The sequence below is a fragment of the Parambassis ranga genome, chromosome 10, assembly GCF_900634625.1.
Source record: "Parambassis ranga chromosome 10, fParRan2.1, whole genome shotgun sequence".
Lineage (NCBI taxonomy): Eukaryota > Metazoa > Chordata > Actinopteri > Ambassidae > Parambassis > Parambassis ranga.
Window position 1 is genome coordinate 16,004,622 of NC_041031.1, and position 18,900 is coordinate 16,023,521.

Below are 18,900 nucleotides of genomic sequence, written 5' to 3' on the forward strand. Positions count from 1 at the left end.
TGACATAATTCACACAGATAAGCATCTGATTCCAAAAAATATATGTAAATGACCAGAAAACACATTGAACCGCTCTCACTGCTGTTCTGACATTTGATCAGTTTCTGCTTTTTTATACTGTAATGCAGACAGCAACCAGCGGTCTATCTGCTGAGGTCACTCTGTAATTGTATGCATTTGTACTTGTAAAAATAAATAAATACTTAAAGCATTACTGCATTATTTACAGCTGTATTGATTTCTTTAAGTGTGTGTGTGTGTGTGTGTGTGTGAGACTTTTGTCAGTGGAGAGAAATGTGCAAACGATTCAGGCACTAAAATGCATGAATATGAATTCAAATATGTGCCCTCGTATTTTTAATTTGCCATTTTGAACACAGACTTCGAGGTGCCGGGTATACTGCAGAGTCATTTGACCTGACAGTGAACACCAAAGACCTTTTTCTCTGCTCCCAGTCCGAGGCATCTGTGATTTTGAGATCAGGACACCGACTCCCCCCAAGAGTCCATATTTATGATTTGAAAGTGCTGCCATGGTCTTTGGCTTTCAGTTGAAATGTTGTCTCTTTTATTTTGAAAACCTCCTACTTTATATGGTTTACTTCCTGCCCTTGTGACTGATTGTTTTCACCTATGCCTGCTGCCTTCTGTCATTCTCTGAGTCCTCATCTGCTCCCTGTGCCACTGGTTAGCTGTAAGTTTCGTTTCTTTGTTTTGACTGTTCTACCTGCTTGTTTTTTTGGGGGGGGGGTTATCTTCTGAACATGAAACATGAAGTGTTTTCACATCACTCAGTTTGTTTCTTGTGTGTGGGTTTGATTGGGGTTTTCAGTTCCAGTTTGTCTGTTGGCTGGACATGAGCTGTCGACTTTCACTGCCTGTTCTGATGTCTGATATGGGATTAGTGATGAGAGCATTGTTAACGATGGAGCCTCCTCACTAATTCACTAACAAGCTTAGGTAGAGAGGGAAACTAGTTCATAACTCCCCTGGGGACAGAACGGACGTGTTTACAGACCTGAGAGGGAAGTCCTGTAATCTAAAGACTTCACACATCCACATGATGATTTACACTGAGATTCAGCAAGACAACACAAAATCCACAATTTCACAGATTTTTATTACAAATGTCTTTTTTTCTTTTTTTGTACTAACAATGGCAGTGAAGGAAGAGTCCTGCTGTGCTGCAGTTCACTGCCTGTGTCGCTGTCCAGTTCAGTTTCCTGTAAAAAGTCCTGAAAAGGAAAATTGGGTTGTTGGTTCAGGCACTTTAACATCCTCAGTGGCTGCAGCTCGCGCAGGCCTGCAGGCCGTTCTCATTGCAGGAAGTGCACTTGAGGGCTTTAAAGGAATCCGTGAAGCAGTTGCGGAACACGGACATCTTGCTGCCATGGCACGTCGGGCACGGAATGAAGGCAAAGCCCCCGCAGGTCTGGCACGTCTGAGGATGCTGTACCCTCTAAAAATGGTAAGAACGTATTTTTAAATATTCCAGAAACTGAAGTTACAACATATTCAGACCGATGAACTTAACTCTTTAATCTGACTAACATTTTCTTGGTATGATGATACAAAACTGACAATTTGTTTTTAATTTCAACAGGAGGTTGATAAGTTTGTGACAAATAGCTCCCCTTTAGAAGAAAACATCAATGGCATCATGACCTCTGTTCAAATGGTGACCCCTGAGCCCCTTGGTGAAGAGGTAGGTGATGAATCAGGGGAACAGGTATCCCCTGTCCAGTACTAGTCCAGAAGGTGCCACAACGGCCCTTTCTGCATGTTTCCCGTCTTTCTGCTAAACTAGCTTTCTGGCTGCATTAACATACAAACATGAGAATGAACAACAGCTATAAAGAAAACGTCAAACCACTATTTTAAGTACAACTTCCTTTCTGTCTTCTTTCTGCAGCTATAAATACACACAGTCTGTGTCAGTACTGCACTGATTAGTGGCTGCATGACCTTTCACAGCTGCATATTTTTTTATTAGCCTGCAGTGACTGGAGCACATGACGTAAATATCATCATGCTTCTTTGCATTCACTTATGAAGACTTTTTTTTTTTTTGGGGTGGAGGGGTTGAGCTCCCAGAAACCACCCGGACATCTTTACAGCTTCATGTGAAACAGAAACAGTTTTTTAGGATCTGTGTTTGTCTGTGTCTGTGTGAGCAGACAAATGTTAGCAGAACAATCAATAACAAGCCCTCCATTATTGATCTCCTATTGATGTGCATGCATTTTTTACATCGCTCATTTGCTCATGCGTTATTGATGACATGAGGGGAAACTGTTGTTTGCACTGTGTTCATCTCAACGGGCAAATACAAACCGTTAACTTATTATGATTATAACCACAGTGAGCGTAAATATTATATGTGCTACAAAGCAAAGGAAACATTTGAATAATTAAACAGCAGTGTGTGTAAATCCACTGGATTCATGAGGAAATCATCTTTGACATCAATTATTCATAGTGTGATTTGTAATGCAAACACTGTGAAATACCAACCTCTATTTTTGTCAGAAGATCCTGCAGCTCTCCTGATTCATTCATGCCAAGAATTTTCTCAGCACCCTGCAGAAAAAAAGCCCAAACTGTTAAGTCTGTAATGTTCAGTGTGAGCTTGCACATGATTCTGACCTAATCAATAAGAACTGACCCCAAGGTAGTGTCCATCGATGAACACAACTGGTAGGGAAGGAGGTTCTCCCACACGTCTGCAGCGCTCCTCCAGCTCCTTCCCGTACTCACTGTCTAAGGCGATGTTCTTCTCCACAAACTTCACGCGGTGGTTCTGGAAGATCTTCCTGACCAGCTCACAGCGCTCGAAGGTCGTCCTCACCACACGGAAACTCGTAGTGTAGATGACAATCCGCCCAAACTCGACTGACAGCTCCATCTGCGGTAACAGAAATGTATGACCGCAGCATAGATTAAAAATTAAGAGTTGTACTGTTTATATGTGTTGATATGAGCCTCAGGGAGTCATTTCTTACTCTTTCATGAGTAAACTGAGGCTCTAGCCAAGGTCAAATGAGAGGTGAAGGCCTGTAGTGACTTTGTTTTGTACGTAAATGTTCAGTGAACTACATCTCATGTTTTACAAATTATTTGTCACATTTTACTGCAACCTCGGCCCATTTCACCTTTGGTTCAAGAACGAGGGAAAAAAAGAATTAAAAGGTGAAAATCACAATGAGTATGGTGATGTTGGAGAGCCACAGCTGGAGGGACATTGCTGCTTAACCAGGTACAGTCCTGATGTAAATTATGCAGCTGCTGTGACTGTGGAGCTGGAATCTTGAGCATTGCAGGATCGTGCATGTGAAGCCATTTTGAGCATTAAATCATAAAATCATACTTTATCACAAAGCAAGCTATCAGCATGATTTGCATTACCTGGATAAGTATTTAAACTTCCTCCTAAAAGAAAAAAATAATCTGACTTAATCATGATGAGGCTCTTTATCTGGTCTGGTGGACATCGTGTTTGCACCTTACAGGGAGTAGTGTCTTTGATACGACATTCTATATCACCTTTACATCAGCACTCAGACTTGGAGTTACCTCAGAATGACACACAGTGTTGAGACACTACAAAGCGAAGTGCTAGGAATTCATTAACCTGATTAGTTTCTCCTGAAACACTTAACGAAATGCATCATTAATCTTTAATTGGCCTGTGACCTTGTCCTCTCTTGTGAGCTTTTATCTTGCTAACACACACACATGTCGCTCCTACCTGTAACTAGACTTGACACTGATAGAAACCAGTGTTGAAAACATTGAAGCGACAGTGTGATGCAGCAGATTATTTGAAGTGATCAGATAAACCCTGTCGGATGTACTTACACTGTTGGTATTTGGAAGGTTTTCAAACAGCGTCTGACCTGCGCTGACCTTGTGTTTAACCCCTCGCACAGTCCCATTTTTACTGAGTATGTTGACCCTCTTGGTGGTGAACATCCAGTCCTTGGTGGCCCCTGCGTACATGAGCAGTTCGTCAGGCTCACCCTCACTGTCGTCCAGCTCGGAGCCCATGTATCCAAACAGGTGTCCCTGTCCATCTCCACTTGTAGAAGGGGTACTGGCCCGTTCTGCATCAGAACTGCTGGTGCAGTCTGAATCCAGGGAGTCTGAAGGCCCCTCATCCTTGAACATCTCCTTCAGCACCCGGCCGCTGTTCCCTGAAGCCACACGGAACCTCACCCGCTTCTGTGGCTTCTCCTGTCCGGCTGTCAGCATTGTCCCCTCCATTGCGAACACTCTGCCACATTACATGGTCCACAGCACTGCAGTCCAGCTCCCGGCTCCTCATCCGGAGGTAAATGTGCAGCTCAGACAAACTATTTTGTTCCCCGTGGATTACTACCACGGTTAATCCTCGCTGTTTGAACGAATCTAAAAACAACTGAGAGCCTGTAAGCTGCCTTACAGTCAGACTCACACAACCAGTAAATAATACATGCATTTCCACCATGGCAACCTCGCAAGCTCATCTCAAGTAAAATGATAGTTGTCTGTGAATTATTCATCACACTTTACACAGTTTTCTCCAAAGCTTTGACAGAAGACTTTTAATGGCCTGACTTCATATGCTTTAATCAAACAAACGGCCGTATCCTCTTCTATGGAGGCTATCGGTGGCATTCAGGATTCATTAAAGGTTTATCATTTAAGATGGTACAGAGTGAAATATTTCAAATTGATTGATGTGAAATCATCATTCATGGTCACCAGAAGATGAACCACACTGACTGTAGTATGTTCCTCTAAAGCTAATATCTCAACATTTGTTGAATTGTGCCTTTATTCCTGGTCCCTATACCATGGCTGAACCATACACCCGGCTTTTGATGGGTGAGAGGCAGGGTACATACTGGACAGGTCATCAGTCTGTCACAGGGCTAACGTAGAGAAGACAACCATGGAGAGGAGGAGGCCCCGGAGAAAACCCGTACAGGAGCCAACAGGTTTGAACCAAGCAGTGCTAACAGCACCACCAAAAGTGTTTACCATTGCATATTATTAGTGGAGCTTACATATTAGAACTTTTGTTAAACATTTGTCTGTCATTGGTCAAAACATAATGTGTAAATTGTACTGTAATGTCTTCTGTGCATAAAAGCATGACGTAAGTGGATATTGCTTGATCTCCCACTGTGCAGTGATACACAGTGGGAGTGCAGGTGTTCAGTGGGTGTCCACAGACAGAATGGGACCATATAATGTGTCACAGCAGTACAATACAGCAGGGAGTCCATAAAGACATCTCAGCCAGTTTTTCTGTGTCCCAGGTGATGAAGCAGCTCCCAGGAGATGTGACACGTCAGCTTATAGCAGTGACAGCACCACTCTGTTTGAGTGCTGCTGCTTGGCCCTGAGGTAGGACCTACACACACACACACACACAGGGCATGTCATCACCTGTTTATGTCACCTCGTGCTGATCATTGGAGAAAATCCATCTGGGGAAGTCTAATGTGTCAAACTAAGATTTAGTGACACCCTCAGGCTGTGGCAGCGTTATGAGTCTGGCTCGGGTTTCAGGTCTTATTGATCCAAAGTGACCCCAACTCTCCTTTAAACAATCTTTTATTATCAGGACATTGGAGAAGCTATTACAGTGTGGCCTGTGCAGACTTGGCTCACAATATTGCTGCTGATAGATGCATTGATTGCATTGAAGTGTGTAAACTTTAAAATTGCTGCCTGATGAGGACAAGGTGGTAAAATCAATCCATCCATCCATCATCTGAGCCCGCTTTGTCCTGCAGTGCAGGGTCATGGGGGGCTGGAGCCTATCCCAGCTATCTATGGGTGAGAGGCGTGGTAAAATCAATTTTACATTTAATTTTTTTAAATAATTTTACTAGCAGAAATAGAAAACGGCTTTTAAACTAAGCAGATTACAACAAATTTGGGCCCTGACAGTTGCTTTAAATCACTCCTCAACTTGGCAAACTAGTGAACTCAAGAATTGAGTGTGTAAGACAAACAATGTTAAAAGGGCACACTGATTTTACTTTTTAAAATGTATATATTTTCATAAAAGAGCTGGAGTCAAGAAGACAAACTGATCAGCATGATCATGCCCCTGATTATGCATAATTTAATTTCTGTTGTAAAGTTGGCCATTTTAACATGATGGTTGGTGCCAGCCCCTAGAGACTGTGGTGTGAACTGCAATCTTTAACACAGCCCCTAAGGTTGCTGCTTAGTTTCACACTGCTCACTGTTAGATGTCACTAAATCATGAACACTGGTTATTTTAAAGGTGGTTTCTGTATTTTTATTAGTACCAAACGAGCACCAAACAAAAATAAATAAAAACCTACATAAGAGGGACATGGGACCTGATGTAAATAAAAAATATTCATATTATATATTAAAATACATTATAATATATACATGATATCGCATTATTACTTGGACGTTGTTGTAGATGGATTACAGATTTCTCGCTTCTAAATTTGGCAGCATATGAATAAAGCTGCTTATCATACATTGCATGGCAGTTAAATTAACTCTGTTTATAACTGGAATACATCAGTCATGGTCTTTACACATCATTTTTTATCTAAATTAGTTTTTTAAGAATTAACTCGTTCTCAATCAGCCTCCAGAGAAGCTTTAACTTTCACTTTCTTCTCTTCTGGTTTCTTCTTGCAGTCTTCATGTGTTTACAGCAGCACAAAGACGAGTTAGCAAAGAGATATTAAACGCACAAAAACAAGCATGCTGTGTGGTTGAGCCTCTTGTAAAGACAGGAAGGGGCCATGCTTATCTCGACTTCAGTGAAATGTACCCACGCCATGTTAAGTCAAGCAGCCATTTTATCTCACTTTAGCACATTTAGATACTGATAGTCTGTTCAACCTGGAGAGCTTTTCTCTCAGCCCTGCTCATCAACGGTGCTAATGTAGCCTCACCAGCCACCTCAGCTGCTATTAAAAAAACCATTTGAAAGGATTAATACTTTAACACTCTTTAATGTCAATGCTGATCGTCGGCTCAGCAGTGACAGAGAAGGAAAAGTCAACCAGTGCAGGGTGATAAATGGTTTTAATTTTGTGCTTCCTGAATAAACAAACACATGTCAGTATGATTTGTATGTTTACGTAATTATATGACAGATGAGCATTTTTGAGTGTTAATACGACAGACTGAGGACTGAGAAATATATTTAATGTTATACACCATGATGTGTCCTTGTGCATGTCTAGCAGGATAATCAGCTATTGAGAACAGAGTTTGATTAAACCACTCTGCAGTGGCTCACCGTTTGTGCTGTGGTTAACCACCTCACCCCTCCCTTGACTGCAGATCAACATCCACAAGGGGGCAGAATACAGTTCAATTACAGCTAAATGTCACACTGCCCAATCACTCCCAGATGAGCTGCAGGCACGGAGGTGAATGATGCAGCTGCAGGCCTGATAGCTGCATCCATCAGCTCGGTTACTTCCGTCATTACAGAAGGGATAGTGATTCATGATATAATCGATGGCAAAATTATCCAAGCCCACTGATTAGGAGCAGGACTAATGCATCCTGAGGGGACAGCGATTCAATTTCAGGCTTTGCAAAGGTGTGGTCTTCTTCAAGACTTTTACAGCATACCTTGGTGTTCATAAAGGGAAATTAAAACACTCTTATTTAAGCTGTTTTTTCAGTAATAATTCCATTGGTATGAAGATGATAATTTCCCTTAAAATAGCCAAGCATTAAAGGATTGGAGATACGTACAAGTGAGGTTGCACAATAGACAGTTTCAGTGCCATGGGCGAGATCTCAGTGAAGGGAAATAGCTGGTCCTTCATCCTCTATAGTCAACTATACCTTTTTAAAAGCATCTGGGACAGAATCCAGTAAAGCTGTTGCAGGGTTTAAGCTGCATTACTTCTTCCTTTAGTATTTCCTTTCTCAGCAGCAAAGTGCTCAAAGTACTTTCCTGCAGAAGCAAAAACGGCCCCGCAGACAGACGGAGGCTTACACACATCATCATTTATAAGCTGGTTATTCAAATGGATTTTTTGTTAGGTATCTCTGAAGGACACTGTAGTTTGATGTGGGGAAGGTGAAGGAGAGGCTTGCAGTGACGTGTGTGTTTTATGTGTGTGTGGAGGCACATGTTCACTGTTCCTGCTTCTTTGTTATAAATTAGTGTGTGTTTCTCTAAATGGTCTTTATGTTACTGATCTGCTGCTGTGCTTGAGTAAACAAAGGCTTTGTTCCAATACAGAACTGTTGTGTGCACACAAGTCTCAACACAACATGGTGCCTTAGACCTCACATAGTTCAAAATATAATCATTCAAGTTCTGCTGATGTTAGTATATGATGTTGTGTTCTATGTGCTTCATTGGAAGTTCAGTCATGTGACATATCTTTTCTCTGTACAAAGGATTGTGGGTAAGAACCCCCCCCAAAAAAAATATATGTCAGCTCACGTGCTACAAAATCAAAACAAACAATCATCGTGGTAGTCTGGCACACTGCATTTGACATACTGATATTCAGCCAGGGACATTTTATTATATTTTATGTATGTTATAAATAAAATTTAATTTAGATTAAAGTTACCTAAAAACATACATACATGCATAACTTACCTTTTTAATTTTTAGTTATTTTTAGTATAGTCAAATTATTATTGGTTAATCTGGTTAATCAAAAAAAAAATTACACTGAAGAAAATGAGTTAAAATGTGTTAAATCTTGTAGCTGCTTTGATAAAAATAAAAAATAAAATAAAATAAACAAAAACACAGAGGGAGACAGGAATCTAGATGGCTGGTTGAACGAGTCATTGTTTGGACGGGATATGCAATAAAACAGAGAGAGAGAGAGAAAACAGTGCATCTCACACATAATTGAAGAGGCAGTCTTCTTGTCACTGTTGCTTAGCAACCATGGGAGCTACAGAGCCAAATCCCCTTCGTGGTGAGCTGATGTTGAATTAGGTGGAGTGGGGGAGAGAAGGGGAATCTTTGGGAGAGATGTGTCTGTGTAGCAGGCTCAGGAGGAGGCGAAGATGTTCAGGTGTTGGTTTCTTATTTTTAGATGTGGTGAATCTTGACCTCCTATGTAACACGATGATTCTGTGTTAGTGATTTTGCTTTTTTTGGCTGTAGAGAGTGAAGACTTGAAGAAGCAGAAACCAACACATTCTGCTGCACTGCTCATACACTCACAAAGCCTGCAGACTGTTTTCAGTAGAAGCATAATCTCATTTTCCTCTAATCCCCACAGCAGTGAAACGTCTTCATTTTAAAGGGAATGTGCTTGAAAATAGAAGGAAAATCATTTTCTATGACGAGTGTCAGATCCTGAAGAAAATCTGAGGAATCTCTTTGTGAATACTCACACAGCATTGTGAACATGCACACACTGGTCTGCAGTTCTCTCAGGAAACTGCAGTGGTGCTGCTGCTGCACAAATGTCGTCTCTGGTGGATTTGCATTTCAGCTGCAGTGAGAAAGAGAACCCACTTTGATTTACTGTGGGTACAGCAGACCTGCAGCAGGGGTGCCATTGTTGCTGCACTCCTCTTTGTGTTTGCACGTTTCTATACATGTATATTTCCTTTTCTTCTATGTGTCCTATTTTAGTGTCCATGTCAGAGTGGATTCATGACACAAAAGTGACACATTGGGGAAGGGATCTAGAGGAAACTGTGAGCTCAAGTAAGTCACCCCGGATTAGATCTTCTACTGAGCTCGTCTCTAGACAATAATCACATAATAACACGGTGACTGATTCCCGTGTCTGCTTACAATCTGCTTGATTCCATTGTTGTGGTTACACAGCATCCACAACTTTGTGGACAGAAGTGATTCATTAGTTTGTGAACAAAACAGATTAGTGGCATCCAAAAACATTCCTGAGTGTTATCATATGGAGGAGTGTAACCAGGTGACGAGAGAAATATCTGTGGAATGTTTCTTCTCCTCCTGCAGCAGACAGTCACAGAGTCTCTATGTCGATATCTAAGTGTTAAAATAAAGGCAGCAAGTTCTTTATTTTGTTCACATTTTATGGGAAAGTCTCTTATAGTTCTGACTAAAGACTGATTTCTTCACTGTGAATGATTGTGAATGTGTGATTAAGTCTAAATCAAACACTACCAGCTTTCTAGTCAAATCCTACCCTATAGTTTTGCCCAAAGAATAATATAAAAGCAATATAAAATAATTACAGTATATTATTATATGCAAATGCAACACACATGGGTGCAATATTAACTTATTTATTTGTAAAAATTTAGTACAGCCACTACTGTAACTACTATCTCAAACAATAAGCAGGGTCTACAGCTTATACTTGACAAAAGAAATGTCAGTCGACACAGATATAGTGATATGCAGCCTATTGCTTGCATGCAAAATATCACTAAATCCTAAACTGCGTGTTTGAATGTAGCCTATGTTTGTATGACGATGCAAAAACGATGAATATTAATTAAAGCATTTTACACAAATAACATGATTCAGTTGTTACAACGGCGTCTCCCAACCTGTGAACAACAGCTACCGCAGAGGGGGGAGGTGTCCCCGCCAAACAGTAAATATGAGGGCCTGTTTTATTTTTAACACACATATCTGCATTTTAACAGTACACTGGCTAACAAGGTTACAATTCAGCTTTTTATTTTTTTTAATGTCGTGTGAAAAATTATACATACATAGAATATTTCACTCCTAGTCGTGGTGACATGACAGTCAATGTGTCCAGCCCACCCCTCCCGCTGTGGGTGCAGGTGGTACGGTCCATACTGTGAAACAGCAGCGTCCTCCTCACTTCAGTTTATGGTAAGTCCGTGTCCACTGCCGCCACAGCGAGGGCGTCTAGCAGCTTCACCCCCGCTCCTGAACCGGGATGCTGGTGGATCCATGAGGCGCCTGAGCGTGGTTCTGTCAGCCGCTAGGAAATGAAAGTTGGTTACTCCTCTACTGCGTCCCTCCTTTGCAGTGAGCACGCAGCAGCCCGGTCCGTATGAGAGAGGCTCCTCCGCTGAATTTTAGCCGTTTTTTGAATTTCTTTGACGGTTGAGGAGCATCAGCAGCAGCAGCAGGGCGCAGAACTAACAAGCCGCGGCCGCTTGACAGGTGCCGTCGCCCGGCTATTAGGGATGCCGCCTGTCCAGAGAACGATGTCCGATCTTCGTACCCGGGCAGAGGGTATGTAACAAATCTTTCATGTGTCAGAGACGCGTTTGAAAATCACAACCACCATTCTAATTATATTTGCTTGTAACTGCAAGAAGGCCGGCAGGCAGCTGCAGTAACTTGCTAGCTAAAGCTGTGATTAACGGAAGCCAAACAGGCGTCCAGGGAAGTCCCGGGGGTCTTGAAAGTTTTCTAAAGGAGTCTCCAGGAAAATACCTCTTCCTGCCTAAATGTACTTTGAGTTAGCCTAAAGTGAAAGTAAGTCGGTCAGCTGCCACTTCCTCATCAATAAATAAAATATGTCCTTTTGACAGATTGGTATATGTAAACTAGTGCAAGGTGCACCTGATCCAGGTAACCTTGCAGCATCCATTCAGACTGAGATTACCGTGATGTCCCACTCATCATTTCAATAAGTTGCATGCTCACCGACAACGACCACAAGTCTGGCCGCAATAAGAAGTGTCCAGAAAATGGCATCAACAACAGTGTGGGCCAAATAATACAGCCATTGTTGGGTCCTTCACTGCAGCAGTAACTTTCCACTGCATCTTTGTGGTTAGCCAAGGAAAGAGTGTGCAGGCACATCACTAAAGTGATTTAAATGCTCATAAGGGATCTGTTTACTTAAATTTGGGTTCATTGAGGAGAGCACCTCTGGAAGCAGGTGCTTCAGTGTTCTTTATAAAGTCTTAAAATCCCTTCTGTCTCTCACTGATTTGTAGCTGACCCTGACCTTTGGCCTGTCAGGACTGAATTTATCTACTGCTGTCAATAATATATCACGTTATTTATGAAGCATACAGCAGTCTCTGTTTCCCTTCACACTAAATGCAGCAGTGCTACTGTAGTCTGATTTTTCTTGGACGGGTTAGGTTTGATTTACTACTGAAGGCCCAGGCTAATATCTCAGTCTGAGTTATTGCTGTTGAGAATATAATTTGGCCTCTAAAGCCGACAGCCTGCTCTCTTAAAGTTATTAAGAATGAACTAAGTTAAATAGGTTGCCTACCTATATTCACTTTAAACTGTGTTGTACCTATGATAGCATCAGTGTCAGACAGTTTCACTTTTAACTACTGTTTTCATACGGGCAGTTCCTAAACTGCATGCCTCCATTTCAAAATTCCCAAATATACACATGAAGCAAGCGTTTTTATATCGAACAGTAACTGCTTAAAAATCAGTTCTAGACTTGTTAACATTGTCACATTGTTTCCAAGACTAAACTAAAACTAAACTGAAGGAACACTGAGTGCCAGTGTCAGCATTGTACAGATGAACTATTGTTTCTGTCCTTGCCAGAAAAAAACAACAGCAAAGCAATGTAGGAGTCTAGGTCTGAGTCTGGGTCAGGGTCAGGGTCTGGGCTCATCATAATGGTAACCAAGAAAATGGCAGAGGCAAAGGCCTGATTTACCCAAACCATGATCTTCCCTTGACTTCACCACACAGGAACTGAAAACAAGGGTTTAATGTAAACACAAATACTGGTCCCAACATGAACACCAGTCTGTCTGTTTTAGTTAAGTGTACAGAGTGATCAATAATCTTCAGTAGAAGCTTTTGGAATTAGTATGAGGCAGGAAAATATGTCCCAGAATATCATTCACTACTCCTTGGCTGTATGTGGACTTTGTCAGGCTTTTACAGTCATATTTTCTTATGTGAGTCATTAGCACACAATCCATGCTGTCAGTTTTATTGAGTTAAGTGGTAAATGAGATGCCTCTAATATAATCCAAACCTCCTGTGAATATCGGTCATACGTTCATGTTTAAAAACTCTCAACAGGTGGTGGCCTTGGTGTCACTAGTCAAAACACAGTAGTAGATTTCATGTGACAGTGACAGAACAATTTATGCAGTGGTGCGATCACCTTTCAGATTTATGGATATAGGATAGACAGCTAGAAAATATCTCACTGGAGTTTTGCTATTTCTTTGTTGGAAGTGCATGTGGTTCCCCACACAGGCTGGTAGAGGTCTAAATAATGTAGTAATATAGATTCTATAACTGTGTGACTGCTGCAGTTGTAAGAGCGACCTCATGAATTATGCAATAGCTATTGCTGTCATTCTCACGCTGCCTTTTAAAGAGCAAACAGTTTAGCTTTTCACTTCACTTTGCTGTGAAGTGGACACTTATATCCCACTGCTTCAATGAAAATAACAGTATCATGATCACCTCTTGTACTGCCATGTCGATGATCCAGACGGTTTCTATGACTGTGGCTCTTTATACTTCACTGTTTTGGTGGCAACTTTTTTTTTTTGGCTGTTTTCATGAGAGCCTAAGCACCCTCCCCACCCTTCAGTTTTATACTTTAATCACCACTGTGCATCAGGCAGGCTTCCATCTAGAAAGGGCAGCCCTCTGCTAGGCTTACCACCCAATCCATCAGCAGCCTGTCCATCAGCTCTCCACGCTGCACACTCCTCAGTCTTGGCCGCCCCATGTCGCCGCGTTCCTTGTCTTTCTCTTCCTCGCTGTGCTGTGGAAACATCTCTCATCACTGCCAGCCTGTCCCCCAATGTGCTTCCAAAATAACCTTATCTAGGATACATGTGACGTCAATGTGTTGAACGTGTGATACTTCCCTGACAGGCTGATTTCTCCAGTACAGATTTCCATGATGATGAAGGTGCTTAATACCTGCCTACTCTGTCTGCATGGAAAAGCTGATCATCAGAAGCCACACAAATTAAAGCTACATTGATGGCAGCAGGGATCCTGTTTGCCATCTTAGATGCATGCTTATCTGCAGACAGGCCAAATCCCTTCTCACAATTGACACTAAAGGTGCAGAGAGGCAGGTAAGCCTTTTCTGAGAGGATGAAGCTATCAAAGCACCAAATAGTTGTTTTTGTGTGTCTGCTGATTCGCATGATAGTTGTTTTTCATCTCATATACCCAGTTTAAAAGACAGTTTCTTCAAGCACCACAGCTCTACTTTTCTCTTATTCTCAGGTTTTTTTTCTAGTGTAAGTGAAGCATAATGTTCCCCCTGTAGCATTTCAATAACCACAGCTAAGCCTCAGTCTGTCTGAATAGTGGCAACAGCACGGGGAGTGAGGCAGGAGGGGGATAGACTGCTCCCTTCTGAAGGGATCCAGAGCTGCCCATGTGCCTGGCGGATCACTGGCTGATAATAATGTGGCACAAAAACCCAACACGCCACTAAATCCCCTGTCTGTGGCCACTGGTGTGTCATATCAAGTCCCCTCAGGCTGCTCTGCTCTGTGTCGCCGTGGGATGTCTCCTCTCTTCTTTTTCCACTTCATGTCCTGCTTCCATCACTAACCTGCAGCCAGTCTAATACGTGGTCTTCAGATACTCCGATTCCCTCACATCAATGGTTCTTGTCTGCAAGACAAAGTGGATGTGGCAGGTCACTGTGAGGAAGGGGTAGATGTGAAAAATGCTTGTGTGCGTGTTCACATGGAGAAAAGGGATCTACTGTATTTCAGTCTGGTACAGAGAACATGCCACTGTTCCGTGTTTGCTTATACGTGTTGTTATATTGAGCCCAAATAGGGAAGACCTGCAAGCTAATGGATAACATTCACAGAGAGTGTCATTGAAGAGACTGATTAAGTGATGGTGATTTTAATTATAGTTTAATCTACATGGCTTCTTTAATTACTTGGTAAATCATTTCAATTATAAATAATGAAAAACAACCCAGTCTTAAATGGAAGTTGTCAGTGCTTGTATGATAGTAATTGTCAGATGAAGAACTGAATTCCTGACCATACAAATGTAATGGACTCCACTCAGTGGTCATGGTCCTGCTAGTCTTGGGTGTCTCAGTTTCTGAATGGTCTCTGCTGTCGTATCCTGTTGCTTTGCTTGTGCAGGTGCAGCCTCTGCCTCTCTCTGCTGCATTTTTCAGATGTGTATTTTGACTCAATCCGCCAATACACTCCAGTCCAGTCCACTCATATTAGTTCTCTCATGGTTAGTTCTAGTAAGTGATCATCAAGTGGCTTGTCCAAGGATCAGTCCAACTGATAATATCACATCAATACGGGGAAAAAAAGCACACAAACCTTATTGTGAGCAGGAACCTCAGATTGCTTGTGCTGCCTTGAACTCAGATACTGTAATGTCTTATAATCTTTGTCCATGAATTATTCATCTTCTGGAATTGATCAGATACTGGAGCTGGAGATCTTGAGCAATGTTGCTCTGTTTGAATCTTTTTGCAAACCACTAAAAAGCTGCATTACTACTTTATGCTTCCAGAGAGATTGGTTGTCCAAATGGCTAGATATAGCCATCAGCAGTAGAAGCACAGTGAATCAGTTTGCCATCTGAAACAATGAATATTATCAGATCTAGAAAAAGAAGCTCTGAATTGAATCTGTCATTCATACGTTTGCTGGTGAGCAGAATTTTCTGTCCTGTTTGCGTCAGCATGATGCACATATACACAAGCACACACTCGTAACAGCAGAAAAATGCAGTAAGCCTGCATGTGCCAGGAGACAGTCGATGTGATCATGTCACAGTGGGATGACGAGGTCAAATGGAGAGGCACTCCACAGGACAGCAACACCATCAATGGTTGGGAAGATGAAACTCATGCTGCCCTTTACCCCCTCTCTGTCTGTCCTGGCTTAGCTAAGTTTTTATTCAACCAAGCTACTGTGCTGCAGATCTGGTTAGATCTGATAATACACATAAAAATAAAACATTACTGTTCAGATTATTCTTTTATATTTGCCTCACTAGATGATGATGATGATGATGATGCACTATAACTGTCATCATAAAGAAGTATTTACCTTCGGTACAATACAACGTGTAGCTTAATCTGAATGTTCTGTTTAATATAATGTGGGACATATATGGGTCATACTGTTTAAATGATAGTGCTAATAAGATTTTGTCACTTTTATGAATAATAAAATGCTGCTGTAATAAAAGCAGCACTTTAACTGGTGTTCTGGTGTTCAATAACAGAGGGCAGCGTCATTATTATTTTATTTGGCTAAGTGCTTTACATGCATGTCATGTGTCTAGATGAAGGAGGTGCCGGTTTTGCCAGTTTGGCTGGTACGTCAAGTGTGCCATCAGGTACATCAGGTCAAATGGTGTCACTGACGTGGATTAATTGTCATTACTTAGCCATTTAGGGATTACATCTATTTTTAGATAAAATGTAATATCAGTTTTCTCCCCTTTTCAAGTCCACAGCATAGTGTACTGTCTGTAGAATTTACATAAAGTTGGGCAGTGAATAAACACATTATTTACCTTCAGGGGCGAGTCTCAGTAAGTTCGTCAAACAGAAGATGACATCTCAGTTAACTAATCCAACAGTACCATCGCCAAACCCTTAAAACATACCTACAGCTACAAAACCAGGAAGCAGCTGCTGTGCATTCTGTGTAAAAAAAAATGTTTTAGAAAGAAATTTTAGATTTGTAACTCTGTGTGGACACATGAGACACAGTGTGCTGTAAGCTAGGGTTTGGTAATTCATTGATTATTGTTGTAATTTATCTTTCTTTATATTTCTTTATAACTCCTCCCTAGCTTTTTTAAATGCAGGTTTTTTGTCTGGAGTGCTTATAGCACAGGCTCTTAGCATGCTAACAGTAACAGACTTCCTTAAGGTCTATTTTTTGCTTTTAGACCTTTGAATTGCTCGTCATTTGCACTTCCCCTTTATCATTCATAAAGTTGCACACAGTGGAAAGGTTTCTGTCTCTGCAGATCCCTCACTAAGCTAAGCCAGGCCAGCCCTGTGATGTCACTGCAAGCCCCAGCTGCCTGTGTTGTCCCTGGACTGTTCGTCCCACTGTACCTTGGCCTGAGCCTATGAGGAGCCAGACAGAGCCAAGCAGGGTGGGTGGGGGTTGGGGATTAATTGTGCAGCTGCCCTGTGTTGCTGTGAGTGCTGGTTACAGCACTGTGATCTGATAAGCGACTTATGGATGTTGCTGTTGCTTTGAGTGAAGAGGCGTCTATATCCCCTCCAGTTCTTCTTCCCATTCACAAAGTGTTGCACATAGGGAGGGGCTTTCATCTCTGAGACCTTGATTCCCATGAATAGACTGTGGCTGCTCAGCCTACTGAAATATTTATCCAGCATAAATGAATCATGTAGAGATCTTTCTTTGGTGGCAATGCAAAGATATAAATGGCACATTATGCTCACTGGGTTGCGAGATAGAGACATCCCAAAGCCAAGCAATTTGGAAATAATCCGAGGCAAATTGGAAAACTGCCTCAGGTTAAGGTGAACAATGGGTACACTGACAGTGAATTGTTAATTTCTGCAAAAACGGTCATGTGTCATTCATCTATATTTTCTTTTCTTTTGAGTGAAGTACTACATTCAGATTTTCTTCAAAACGAATCTTGACAGTGGTCTGGCTGCTGTTCGTTTGCTTGCGGTAGATCAATGTCTGCGAAGCCTAAGCTGCCGGCCCCCACCTGCCCTGGTATTATTGAGTAAATCGTGTGGGAGCCTGGATCTGGCCAGGTCACGTGCCTCTTCATCTACACTTTATTGACCAGCCTACAAGTCTCTCGGGCTCATTAGTGTTTCCAGAGTTGGACAGGACTCTTTACAGGATTATATTTGGAAAAGGAAAAAGCCTTTTTTTTTGTATTTTGATTTGCTTCTGGATTTACATTGTTTTGGGATTGACTGGGCCTTTCTGAAGAATTAGTCATGGAGCCACCGGAATCGTGTAATCAAGGACAGAGTAGGTGCTGACTGAACGAACATGCAGCACGTGTTGTCTTTATGCGTTTTTGCAACATTTTTATTTGAAACCAGATTTATTAAGATAAGCTGATTGATAGCTGATTAGCTGATTGATAAAAATACATTTATTCCACAGTAGCAGGGTAATACATTGGTCAGCTGTGTTGTCTTTAATATTTAACCCTGTGTGACATAAGATGCTCTGGTCTCTGTTCCTGTCAGTGCTGCCATTAGATGCCTTTAATCTTGCTTGTGTTGACAGTCATGGCAGCAATAATTTTCCACCCTCTCCACCCCACCCTGACGTGAGCTAATACATAACCACCTAGGAAATAATAAATCTGCAGAGGTTGGGTTTATCTGCAAACTGGTTTATCTACTAACGTTGTTCCAACATAGTGCTGAAGAGGTTTCTGTTTGAAGTAGTAGGAAGACTATGATCCCAAGTGTGTGAAGGTTGGCTGCTTCGCTTTTTGACATGATTTCCAGTAGTTTTTCTTTATGTCTTGTTTCTTTGTTAACGTTTGAACTTACACAGGTATCAGTAATGATACCTGGAATTCCAGTGGTACCCACTGATACCAGTTTTATGTACTTAACTCTCTGTACTGCATGGGTATGTTTGACAGCGTGCTACAGCTAGTAAATAAGTTAACCTGATATCTGCCACGGTGAAAATGTCCAGGTATCTCCAACTTATCAAACCAATTACCTGTAGATGTTGATAAAATTGTCAAAGCTTTATTATCCATGGAGCATTCAGTCTCTCTAGGGCTGCAGCTGCTAATATGACTGTTTGAGTCTCCATTGCCCTGATTGTGTTGGCTGCTCGCTCTGGCTCTCTCTATCCCGGATGCTCGCTCAGTTTGCAAAATTTGTCATTTTGATTGGTTTATTGCAATTTGTTTGTTACAATTAAAACACAGAGTCTGGACTTCAACCCTATTCTTTGTAAGCATATAATGCAAAAACTATCTTTCAGCATTTGATATATTTAAAA

General features: G+C 41.6%; 2 protein-coding genes across 7 annotated transcripts in view; one reads left to right on the top strand and one right to left on the bottom strand.

The window, feature by feature from the left end:
• Positions 1-1,279: 1,279 nt before the first annotated feature.
• grxcr1a (glutaredoxin and cysteine rich domain containing 1 a) lies at positions 1,280-4,263 on the bottom strand. The gene is made up of 4 exons (XM_028416958.1): positions 3,859-4,263; positions 2,666-2,905; positions 2,515-2,580; positions 1,280-1,459 (listed from the first exon to the last, which is right to left on the bottom strand). Exons 1-4 carry the CDS (start codon positions 4,261-4,263, stop codon positions 1,280-1,282), a joined length of 891 nt encoding a protein of 296 aa, XP_028272759.1.
• Positions 4,264-10,799: 6,536 nt separating this feature from the next.
• atp8a1 (ATPase phospholipid transporting 8A1) overlaps positions 10,800-18,900 on the top strand; it is a 78,982-nt gene continuing 70,881 nt past the window's right edge. For all 6 annotated transcript variants that reach the window (XM_028415471.1, XM_028415474.1, XM_028415476.1 and 3 more), the window contains exon 1: positions 10,800-11,188. In XM_028415471.1, the coding sequence (XP_028271272.1) occupies positions 11,140-11,188 (49 nt within the window). In that variant the 5' untranslated portion in view covers positions 10,800-11,139. The remainder of the gene's footprint in view (positions 11,189-18,900) is intronic.